Source organism: Chlorocebus sabaeus, chromosome 13, assembly GCF_047675955.1.
Source record: "Chlorocebus sabaeus isolate Y175 chromosome 13, mChlSab1.0.hap1, whole genome shotgun sequence".
Classification (NCBI taxonomy): domain Eukaryota; kingdom Metazoa; phylum Chordata; class Mammalia; order Primates; family Cercopithecidae; genus Chlorocebus; species Chlorocebus sabaeus.
The window spans coordinates 67,044,426-67,057,164 of NC_132916.1; the positions used below are offsets into that span (position 1 = coordinate 67,044,426).

Genomic DNA, 12,739 nt, shown 5'->3' on the forward strand with positions numbered 1-12,739 from the left:
CTATACCGTACTTATTGTTGCCAGATTTGCAACATTAGAGAACTTTATGGTTTTTTTTTTGTTTTGAAAAAAACAATGCATACTATTTGATTATGTAGCTGTTCAATCATTTATTTAGCAGATCTTCTGTTGATGGACAGTTAGACTGTAATTTAACCAGTATCCTATTGATAAACATTTTGTAGCTTTCAATTTAAAAAATTTAACATTTTATTTTCTTCTTTTTCTTAGAAATACAACACATGGATTTTTTCATTTTCTTCTTCACAATAACAATCTCAAAAATTTTATTTTCCGTAGGTTTCTATTCTATTATTTCATTTCCTACCTACAGCATACTATGAGACTTCATACTTCTTTTTATATGTAATGCTGTTACGGTTCAAACATTTTTTTTTTAATTGAGTCACTATACATTCTGAAATAAGAAAAATGGGTTTTCATATATATTTGGTGTTCGATAAATGTGTCTTTGGTAGCAAAAGAAATTTTACACATTGAGAGGAAGTGGTAGCTACACACACACACACATACACATCTCTATATATATATGAAAAATAACTGATAGAAACCAGTCTTCATTTTAAAGACAGTACTCTTTAAAAAAAAGTTGCCCATAGGTAACAATAGTAGGTAATTAACTCTGTTACAAAATTGGTGAGAAAGGTGAAATTCTCTATTGAAATAAAAGAAAAATACTACTGTTGATTTTGGGGAATGCCACATTGAGATTAGTAACTCATTCAAACAGTAGGAGATATGTTTAACCTCTCAATGGAGAGAGCAGGCTGCAGAAAGAGTATATTCTTTCTGTGTATCCCATTTTCTTTCCAGCATTGTTCTTTTTGTTTAAAGTCAGAATGATTTCAGAAGATAAAATTCTTTATTTTCATTCTCAAGTAAGCTACTGTTAGCTTATTTGTGCAAATAACGGGTAATGTTATTAATCTGAAATTAGCATTCATTAGAAAGTTTGTGCTAGATAAGGTATAAGCTTACATTTATATTTACTTCATGCATGGTTTTCGACATAGCTTTATTTTCATCTGCAGCTAAACTTTACTAGACGTTTTTGTTTAAAATGCAAGATACCAAAGCAGATACTTGATAACAGAGAAAATATAAATGGTGTACCTGTTTCAAATTACTACTATTTACAATTTTAAAATAATTTAACACTTTTTTTTTGCCAGGATTCCCTAAAACTTACATTCAGTTTTGGAAATGCTTGAAAGAAAGGCTATATGAAACAAATGTGTATATGAAAGAAGGCCTAAATCACCCTTCGGAGATGACATGTAAATAGGAGGCTCTCATGTCAGTGAGGGAATCCTGTTTTGCAGTTGTATGGGAAACTGCATCATGGAAGCTTCTTTATATTGGAAGAATCCATTGCTTCATTAAAAATTCTTATGCTGAGACCATAAAGACTGCTAAATAACCACATAATAAATGCATAGTTCCAATAGTATTGAACTTATTTTATTTTTACATTTATATTGTTAATTTATAATTTTTCTTATTACTAATATTGTGAGATGGTAATTACTAGAAAAATGTTTTAGTGTACCTCAGTGTTTGTTGAATCAAGAATAGAGAAGATATTTATTGTGCAAATCTTCTTTAATACGAGGGCTAGAGAGGAAATGATAGTTTTCCAAACAGACTTGGGTTCCAATCTGGCATCTGTTACTGCTTACTTGGATGATCTTAGGCAAACCATTTCTTCTCTGTGAAAGCTCAGTTTCTTTATATATAAGACTGTGGGGTATGTGGGGATAATACCTATTGCATTGGTTGTTGTGAGGATTGAAAGGAATAACATTTATCAAATTCTTGGTATACAATGATCCATTAACTGTCACCTTTACCTTTCTCTCCTCCAGCTGTTCAGGATTTTCCCAGAGTTTTATCTCAGTAACAACTTATGTTTTAGGCAGAAACTTGATTTAGATATATTTTTAAGGTATTATCAAAACTCATCCTTTTCCATTGTGTTTTCCAGCTCAATTCAACCTTCGAAAATTGGAACTACACGGTTTATGTCATTAATATCAGGTAAGACAGAATAAAAAATTTGATAAATTAAAAGTAGTGTCTAATTTAATGCTTCTATTTGTCTCTCTGATTGTACCAAAATATACATACAAATACACACAGCTACCATATGCATAATCTTTCTAAAACAACTGTATTAGTTCATTGCACAAAAAAACCTCAATGGTGCAGTGATGGTTTTAAAATGTTTTGATCATGCATTCCAGTTGATTTGTATTTATTTTAAATGAAAAGTGTGTTGTGTGTTTGTGTAACTGAATCAATATATGTTATAATGTGTCAAAAATTAAAATTGGATAATTAACTATAAATAGAAGTTATTAGTCTCTTCTCACACCCTGGTGGATCACTTAGAGCACCCCCTGGGTTGTATGTACCCATTTCAAGACCACTTTTTTTTCCAGATCTAATCTCGTATATCGACAGTCTGATTGCAGCCTAACTTTTCGAAATTATCCTTCACTGTATTTATATTTAGTTCCTCCACTAATCTTCAGCAATTCGCATTGTCCATATACCCTCCTGTGTACCTTGTTTTCACAGTTCTATACCTGAACTAGTTTTCTAAAGTGTATGTCATGACCCCTAAACATATATTCTGTGAAGATAAGAGATTTAATAACACAGAAAAGGGGTCAAATCGTCATATAAGTTCAGGAAGTATGTTATACAAACGAAAGCAGATTTTTTATCAGAATGTCTCAATTTCTTTAGTGTGATAATATGAATTGTGAATCTTCAAAATGAGCAAAGCACACAGTTGCCTAGCTTTATGAAAGAAGTTAGAACTTCAGGACACACATTTGGAAATACTGGCTTAGAATTCCCATTCTGTCTCTTTATTTCAGGTCCCCAAATTTTATTGTTGATGATGCAGTTGGTGAGGTGGATTAATGGTTATATGTATTTGTGTTTTTAGTTTTCACCTGAGTGGTGGAGAGGACAAGATTAAAGTCAAGAGAAGCGTTGAGAATGAGCCAAGGTAACAGGGCAAAGACTTATAAAGAGTGTAACATTCTTTCTCTTGCTCACTACTTTATCTGGTAGAGAAATGAAAACAATTGGATGGAAAAGAAAATCTTAATCACATAGCACAGTTATTTCTTTAGCACTACTGTATGCTACTTTTTTCTTGTAGTTAAAACTGTAATAGAACAGACTGGGTAGTAATGTGTATCCGATGAAAAATAATTGAGAAATAGTGCATTTAAAATGGATGGATTATTATTTTTAGTATTTCCAGTTTATTTATGATAACCCATTGCCTCTTACTTGAAATTGCAAAGGTACCTTCAAAGAAAATAGCTTTAAATAAAGTGTTTATATATGATAACATCTAATAATATGAATAATAGATGCCAAAATGTTTTCAACATTTAAAGGTATTAGCTAATTTTCTAAAGTCTCCATTTTAAAATTTATATCAGGATCATGCTTTAATCATGCAGGTAATTTAATTGATATGTCCAGCATATATGACCAGTTGGTATGTAAGGACCAACTGTTTAGAGTACTGTAAAACAAAAGAAAACCCCTAAACTTCCAAATGGAATAAATTTAGTTGTATTTAGGTTATTCAGGTCATGTATTACATCTCTGTAGATTTTTTTTTCTTGGGACAGAGTCTCACTTTGTCACCCAGGCTGGAGTGCAGTGGGATGACTATCACTCACTACAGCCTTGAACTCCTGGGCTCAAATGATCCTCCTGCCTCAGCCACCTGAGTAGCTGGGACGACGTACATGTGCTACCATGCCTGCCTAATTTTTAAAATACTATTTTTGTAGAGACTGGGTCTCACTGTGTTGCTCAGGCTCGTCACAAACTCCTGGCCTCAAGTTATCCTCCTGTCTCAGCCCCCCTGAGTGCTGGGATTACATGTACAGGCATGAGATGTTATATCTGGCCTCCATAGAATTTTTAAAAAATTTGTTGTAAAGCAAAAGTTTCTATAAGTCTTGCTGGATCTCAATAGACTGAATTGATATTAATGGATATACAGCCCTGATGATGGAGCCTGCTTCTTTTCAGGTGATATCTTCTTACTATGAGAAGGTAAAATTTCATATGAGGATTGACCAGAGAGCTTTTTTTTTTCTTTTCAATTCAACACTAGAGAAACAAGTGTTTTGAAAGTTATATTGAAAGATGTCATTTTTGTATACATATTAAATGGATTGGATTGAGTCATCTGATTAGGGAAACTTGTTTCTATTTTCTGGTATTTTTTCTTTATGATATGAACACAGTTGTATATTTCAGTACTGTATTCTTGAAGGTGACAAAACTCTTCTCCACTATTTAACCAAATAGTTTTTTTCAATCCTTTCTGTTAGGTCATATTGCATCTTCAGTAATGGATCCAGCAGCAATCAGGATCCCTTTGCTGGACACTTTGTGTGGCAATTGGGACAGCCCTGGATTTGGTATATATAGCCAGTGGTATACCTTCTTCAGGCAGTCAGCATTCACTTTTTAGTTTACTTACTGTGGTTCTTCTGCTACCTGGTGATGCTAAAGTCAGCCATCATTAGTACATGTCAGCACCTCAGAAACTCTTCTTGAAGGACATTTAAATTCATGGGATTTCAGTTTCCTGGTCTGTCAAAGCAATGAGTAATTTTACAGAAAATTATAGGGAGAATGGACTGAAACAGTGTATATAGCAAAATCCACATATTTAGGGGGTTTTTTTGGTATGAACTCGTGTCATTATTTAATATTTATGTTCATAGCCTTTCTTGCCTCTCTTTTTTCTATTCTCTATGGCTCTTACCCACTTTGATGAGGCTTCATAGTCTCAGTTTTTCTCAAAACCACAATCTACTACTTTTACACACATTCTTTTTTAAAAAAACCTTTTCCTTTCAATTTGATTGTATCACTTAACACAGACCGTAGCTTCAGATAATGCTATCATACTCTATTGCCTAGACAGACAGGAAACCAAAGCCACAGAGAGGTTTTTTTTTGTTTTTTTTTGTTTTTTCAAATAAAGAATGGCTGATAGTAACAACAGATAGAATGTGACTTTGTAGAACCATAAAATAGTTTCAGTTTTCAGGATGAGAGAGGAAAACACACAGATAAGACCTGTGAAAATGTATGGCTCTTCCTGACTTCTTGGGTTTGGGTATTCAATATCACCCACAATGCTTTGGGCTAGTTATGTTCTCAGTATTCAAGACAAGTAAAAGGTCACTTTCCCAGCCGTAAGTTCTCACCAGCTGGAGTGGTAAAGCTTGTGTTCAAACAATGATTTAATCAAGGGATACTTTTTCAAGAGCCATTTTAAAAATTGTTAAGCTATCATAGTCACATCTATATTCACAGCTATCATTATAGTCATTATGTTTGCCTTATCCTGAAATATGGCTTACATATGAATGGTAAGCAGTAGATCATTTTAGAGAGAGCTTTTCAGAGTTAATTATGAGAAGAGTAGAGCACCTTTTCCTTGAGATTAGCACAGATATTTAGGAAAGAAAACCGGAGCTATTCTTTAATTTCACCTAGTCTTGAATAACAAATATTTCATATATTCCTTCTTATTTGTTAACACCACAGATAAATTACTACTGTAACAAATACTTATTAATATTCATGGTTTCATAAATAAAATATACCACTGCCTCTCCACTGGACATTCCATAACTAGTTTAACAACAATATTACCACTTTGTGTTTGGTATGTGGACAGTAACTGATCTCAATAATATAACATCTTATATTATTCATTTCTCCTCTGAATATGAAGAAGAAACAAAATTTTTTGTGAATCTAGAGCCTTCACATATAAGCAAAAGAAATTCTCCTCTACCTGACAAAATAATGTTCTTACTTTTACCTCAGTGTTAAATTAATAGTTTTGTTTTCTGCTTTTGACTATAGCTGTGATTGTAGTTGAACAGAAAATTATATTACTTTAAATTATAGAACCAAAAGTTTTTAACAGGGCCTTGGAGATACATTTCTTTGCTTCCCATAGAGGTATTTCCTTTTTAAAGACCTTCAAGATCAACCATTCTATAACCTTCTTAAGTAATATGCTGGGCAATCACAGAGTCGATTTTGATTATTTATTTTGTGAAACTTTTTACCATACAAAGTACTTGCAAATGCTTCATGGAGACAGAACATCATTTCTTGCTATTCTGAAGAAATTGTACCACATTCATAAATAGTAACACCCTTTATCGTGTTAGTAATTAGAAATAGTTAATTTCTTTGTTTTTTTTTTTTTTTTTTTTTTTTTTTTTTGAGACGGAGTCTCACTCTGTCGCCGAGGCTGGAGTGCAATGGCACGATCTCGGCTCACTGCCAGCTCTGCCTCCTAGGTTCACGCCTTTCTCCTGCCTCAGCCTCCCGAGTAGCTGGGACTACAGGCTCCCACCACCACGCCTGGCTAATTTTTTTTTTTTTTTGTAGTTTTAGTAGAGACAGGGCTTCACCATGTTAGCCAGGATGGTCTCGATCTCCTGACCTTGTGATCCGCCCGCCTCGGCCTCCCAAAGTGCTGGGATTACAGGCATGAGCCACCACACCTGGCCAAAATAGTTAATTTCTAATAGTTAGAAATAGTAATTTCAAAAGACAAATGGTCAGTTGAAATCATAGTTTTTTTTAAAAAAACGTTAATTTGGGGCCACAAAGAAAAAAATATAGAATTAACCACAGGAATGCTGTTTTCTTGTGTTTATGCTTTAACTAGTGACTAACATATTACTAAATATTAAAATATTTCTGAAAAGAAATGGAGTTATATGATAGAATTATACATGCAATAGCCTATAGAATCTATTAATATTGGAATATTTTTAACATTATAATTTACACAGCAGCAGAGAAAGTCTGTGAGCACCTTGGCTAATCTCTTCAGTCTCAACAGGTGATGGTCATCCCTCTACATCCAAATATTCTGTTTCTACTACCAAATGACAACCAACCAATCAACAACAACAACAGTTCTATCTGAAATGTTTCCCTAGGTTGGTGCTTTGGGCCCTTCTAGTTTACAATGCTACCAATAATACTAATTTAGAAGGAAAAATCATTCAGCAGAAGCTCCTAAAAAATAATGAGTCCTTGGATGAAGGCTTAAGGCTACATACAGTGAATGTAAGACAACTGGGTAAGTGACTATTTTTTTATAATATGCATTTTATACAACTTATATATTCAGGTTTACTTGAAACAACAGAAATTTTCTTTATATGCTATTTATTTATGTACATTTTTTTCTGATATGAAGTTCATCACAAATGAGTGACATAGCAGAAAAAAATTCAGCTCAGTATCTGTGAATCCAAGAGAATGAAGGAGGTAGATGAAAGTTCATATTTTACTTTAGGGACATATTTTGAAAATACTAACAATATGAACAAAATGCCAGAATGATCTTGATCATCATTGTTGTCAACTTTAGGAATAAAAAGAGTGTGTAAATGTGGATATGGGAACTCTAGTGAGATACATCTTGTAGAAGGAGATTTCCTGTTATAAAACATCTCCTGCTGGGCATGGTGGCTCATTCCTATAATCCCAGCACTTTGGGAGGCCAAGGTGGGAGAATCACTTGAGCCCACGAATTTGAGACTAGCCTGGGCTACGCAGGGAGACTGTCTCTATGAAAGATTAAAAAATTAGTTGGGTGTTGTGCTGTGCACGTGTAATCTCTGCTACTAGGCGGGTCTGAGACAGGAGGACTACTTGAGCTTGGGAGGTCAAGGCTGCAGTGAGCCATGTTCTTGGCACTACACTCCAGCCTGGGCAACAGAATGAGACCCTATCTCAAAAAAAAAAAAACAAAAAAAACAAAAAACCAGAAAATATCTCCTTCTCTCATGTTCCCTGTCTCTATTAGTGATACCACTGTCTTCACAGGACTAGGTCAGGAATCTGGAGGTCTGTTGGACCTAGAATCAAGTCTCTCCTAGAAATCTTTCACATCCTAAGCTCTAACCACACATGGCATGGCTTGTACTTCCACAAAGAGGCTGTGCTCCTTTATATGCCCTTTCTCTATCTTTGCACACTGTTCTCCACTCCCACCGTCAACCTCATTATCACCTATGTATTTTTAAAGACAGCTCCTAAGTCACCTCTTCTATGGAAACTTTTCTGAAATTAAGTATAGACATCACTGCCTTCGAGCCTCTACTTCATGCTGTCCAGGTGCCTAGAGCATCATACAGACTATTTATGTTCATATATATATATATATTTCTCATATATAATGTTCATATATATAGTTCATATATATATTGTTCATATATATAGTTCATATATATGTATTGTTCATATATATATATTTTGTAGACAATAATCGCTTACTTAAGATCATGTTTTCTTTTTTCTTTAACTCTTACTTCCCACATATTCCCAGAACCCAGGACATCCCCTGGAACTTGAACACTTATTGAATAAATGAATGAATGAGTCTGCATGAGAATATTTTAGGAAATCAAATATTCACAAATATGGATAACAAAAAGCAGTTGTTTTAATGTTATTCTATGATTACAATTATACTGTGATTAGGTACATTAGTAGAGATCAAAAGAAAAGAAAACTTTGACCTTTGCCTTCTCTACACTCAGGAGGTTGAATTGAGGGAGGCATGTTCCTCAGCCTTGAAGAGCGTGGTTGTGACCAAGGCCAGAATCACAGTGTAGTAAAGAGGCAGGCATCTCCACTTCTGTGAGGAGCTACCCATTTCTATTGGGTGGATGTAACAGTTACAAAGAACTCATAGAGATGGGTGAATGCAAATAATACTAATAATACTAATCATGACAGTAAACCATTTGTGAGTCTCTATGGGAAAATACTTCTTAACAAATGGGGCTTTTTGGAGGGAGGGAGAATGCAACCAGCTACCCTTTCACATATAGGAGTCTTCACAAAGAAGCAGCCTGACAAATGGTAGTTTATCTATGACTGGAGAACACTAGGAGGACCAGCACCATCTGTGTCCTCATAGGCTGGCAAAGCCCAGCACCACTCTCTCCATATACCTAGACATCTAATTTATACCATTTAATTTAAATTATCCATTTTATTGTTTTTCTGCAAGTGAGTCTGTGGATAAGTGCTTCTACCAATGGAAAAATAAAAGGCTAAAACCTAACAGTTTTAAAGCTCACAGTATACATGGGAAAGTTATTTGAATTTTCAGTTGGTGATGACAGTACTTGTTCCCAGAAAACTGATATTACTTGCTAATGTTCACTCCTGAAATACAAGAGTTTATTGTTGCTGTTGATGTATTGCTGTTACTTTGATATTCTTTAAAATATAAAATCTGAATCATTGATGTATGAGGCTTACTTAGAGAGTTGTCAAACCAAAAGTCAGATGATTTGAGGATACAGAAATCCGAGGGTTTGTTGGTTTGCAGGTGACTTCCTGTGGCCCCCTTAGCTTCCAGACAGGAGAGGCTATCAGAGCAGCTGGAACATTTTCTATAAAATAGCCACACAACTCAAAGGTGACACTATCGAGTCATCATTTATAGGCTTTCCCCTTTGAAAAAAATCAAATTACATTTTGAATTTTTCAAGATTGTTTTCCTTCTCTATAGGGTTTATTTCTTTGAATAAAACTAGTATCTGCAAATGATTAGAATGATAATGTATGTTTCATGTATATACTTACATAAATGTGTTTTTTACTAATGGTTTTATCCGATGTAGTGGTTTTTGTATTTGAAGTGTATTAAGTGTTAATGTTTTTTCTAACTTTTAATTCTTTTTTTATAAATTCTGAACATAAACAGTAATATTTTGGTATTACATTAAAGAAATACCTAATTACCAGCATTGTCATTTTGCTTTCATCTTGCATCTCTAACCTCTAACTTTAAAAAATAAGTGAATATTTCTCATGCTGGTTCTTATGTTCATATAGGTCACTGTCTTGCTGTGGAGGAACCCAAAGGCTACTACTGGCCATCTATCCAACCTTCTGAATACGTTCTTCCTTGTCCAGACAAACCTGACTTTTCTGCTTCGCGGATATGGTAATATTTTCACTGACTCTTGCAGCAAAGCTTAACGTTATCAGCCTTCCCAGGGTTATACGTGCAGCACCGTAGTTCTCAGGCATTATATTGATTGCAAAGAAGGGCAGGAATCTCTGTGTATGCCTATATCATTCACTCCTGGGAAATAAAGATAACATAAGTGGATGACTCAGAAAGGCAGTGTTTTCCTCCCAGCCGCATGCTAATCAAGCCCTCTCACAGAAAAACTGAAGAATTTAGAAGCCAGCGGGTAGCACCAGAGCAAAGTACCTTGTTTGTGGATGAACCTAGCCTAGCCTTGGAATATGCATCTGGAAATCCGAAACTTTTTAGCTATTTGGACTGATTATTGTTGGAATGGGGAGAGGAGGCAAAGAGGAAATGAAGACAAGATCCAGATTGGGATAGTCTACTGATGGAAACTGTCAGGGTATAGATTTTCTCTAAATGTTTAACAGAAACCTCAGGGACAAGATAATTGCAGGGATTCATGGAACAGCAAGTTAAATCCATTTCTCCACCCACCTCACTCCCAATTAGAGTTTTCTGGGGGAAATTCAGAAATGGAAACTGCCTAAGCATACATACTTTGCATACTGTAAATACTGCTGGATTTGATACTTTGTTGGGAGAAAAGAAGGGGACTTTAGAGATGTATGGACTTGAGTGAAATGTGGCTCCATGTCTTCCTGGCTGTTAGAACTTGGAAAATTCATTGATTTATTAAATTCCATTTAATCTTCTGTAAGATGTGGATTATAATCTGCTTTGCAGAGTTATGTGAACTCAAAATCAGATTTTACCTGTAAAGTTCTTAAAGCAGTACTTGGCCAGTGTATCCTAGGTTAGGATATTGCTGGTATATTGTTTCTGTGTTGCGTGCTACTGATTTTTTCCCCATAAGAATTTTTAGCATGAAATTTATTTCAATGCATTACAGTTTTATTTTCAAAGGAAACTTACCTAGAAATCAAGGCAAATCCCAAAAGTTATTAACTAATTTTTTCAGTTCTAATATCATTTATAGGAAAACAGGAAAAGAAAACTTGTAGAAGGAAATAGTACAAATAGAGAAACAAACTGGGGTGAGAGAGGAGAGAATAAGGAAGGGTGAGAAGAATGAGGTGGAGAAATGGAAAGAATTTGGGAACATTGTATGAATAGGGTGGTAAACAGAAATAGGCTAGAGAGATAGAACGTAGACATGTAAACAGGTCCAGAGATAAACAAAGAATTAAAATGAAAACAGAGTGAGAAACTCAGTGTCTTAAAGGGAAGCTTAGCCATTGATCATGTTGTAATAAATGTATACATCATGTAAAAATCCCTTTAAATGGTACAAAATAATATCAGTTATATCAAATATTTAAAATATCTATTTTGTTTCATAGTTATTACAATGCTACCAACCCATCGGTAACCTACTGGGGACCTCCTGATATCTCCAACTGTTCAAGTAAGTGAGCAATTTTCCTTTATTTCTCAAGGACAAAATGATATGACTTCAGGCTTCATGGTTTTCATTGTCTTCGGGAATATTCTTGTGCTGTATGATACTGTTTTCATATTAAAAGGCAAATGATTATTTCACTTAAGACAGAAAATACTTTTTGCTCTCATTTTAACTTTCTATTCTGTAGGGGATTAAAAATAGGAAAATCTAGAGAAGACAAAACTAATATATAAATTGATATTTATATCAATATTTTGTAGTTTGCATTAATTTTAAATAGCAAATTATGCTTATTCAGTGATTCTGGGGATATTTCTCTTAGAACTTTGTGTGTTCATCCCTCCAAGTTATTTGTATCTTACTGAAGAGAGAAGTTACTCTCTGCATAGAAAGAAATATTATTGCCTTGTGAATATGGGGATGAGATATACACAGGAAAATCTCACTTCCTTGCTTCAACTGTAAAGTGAAATGTTACACTCTACTTTGGATTCCTGAAAATGCTCAAAATATGCAGGTAAAACTTAGTGTTGTTTTCTTCTGCCTTTGTTTTAGAAGCAAATGATGTTGCTAACCAGATTTTAGATTTAACTGCTGATGGGCAGAACTTAACCTCAGCCAATATTACCAACATTGTGGAACAGGTCAAAAGAATTGTGAATAAAGAAGAAAACATTGATATAACACTTGGCTCAACTCTAATGAATATATTTTCTAATATCTTAAGCAGTTCCGACAGTGACTTGCTTGAGTCTTCTTCTGAGTAAGTATTTTTTTTCTGGAGAGTAAATTTTATTGGGTAATGATGTTACATGATTTCTCACCTATCTGAATACTTTGTGCCCAGATTTTAGAATTCAAATCTCTGCAAAATGTATTGATAGTCATTCATAGTTAAGCAAGGTCATTCACAATGTGAACTTAAAAGTTCTGTGTGGTCTTTTTTTGAGAAATACAATTTACAATATACATAGCCCTAGAAAGCGCAGTCTTTCATTTTTTATTTGAAAATTCTAAATTTAGTTTAAAAATTCTAAAATTCTAAATTTAGTTGACCAGTAGAGTTATGCATAACTGGTCATTGTAAGTCCACTATACTGTGAACTATGCCACTGACAGCCACAGCCACATGATTGTTGGACTTCTGAAATGAACACGCTGGGGCAGATGAAAATGTACCTGTATTTATATGATTCAATTTGTAT

At 34.2% G+C, this 12,739-nt stretch overlaps 1 protein-coding gene across 6 annotated transcripts in view; it reads left to right on the forward strand.

The window, feature by feature from the left end:
• ADGRG6 (adhesion G protein-coupled receptor G6) overlaps positions 1 to 12,739 on the forward strand; it is a 134,448-nt gene that overhangs the window by 81,215 nt on the left and 40,494 nt on the right. For all 6 annotated transcript variants that reach the window (XM_008006833.3, XM_038000808.2, XM_008006835.3 and 3 more), the window contains 6 exons: positions 2,006 to 2,058; positions 2,978 to 3,040; positions 7,047 to 7,189; positions 9,967 to 10,078; positions 11,473 to 11,537; positions 12,090 to 12,297. In XM_008006833.3, the coding sequence (XP_008005024.1) occupies positions 2,006 to 2,058; positions 2,978 to 3,040; positions 7,047 to 7,189; positions 9,967 to 10,078; positions 11,473 to 11,537; positions 12,090 to 12,297 (644 nt within the window). The remainder of the gene's footprint in view (positions 1 to 2,005; positions 2,059 to 2,977; positions 3,041 to 7,046; positions 7,190 to 9,966; positions 10,079 to 11,472; positions 11,538 to 12,089; positions 12,298 to 12,739) is intronic.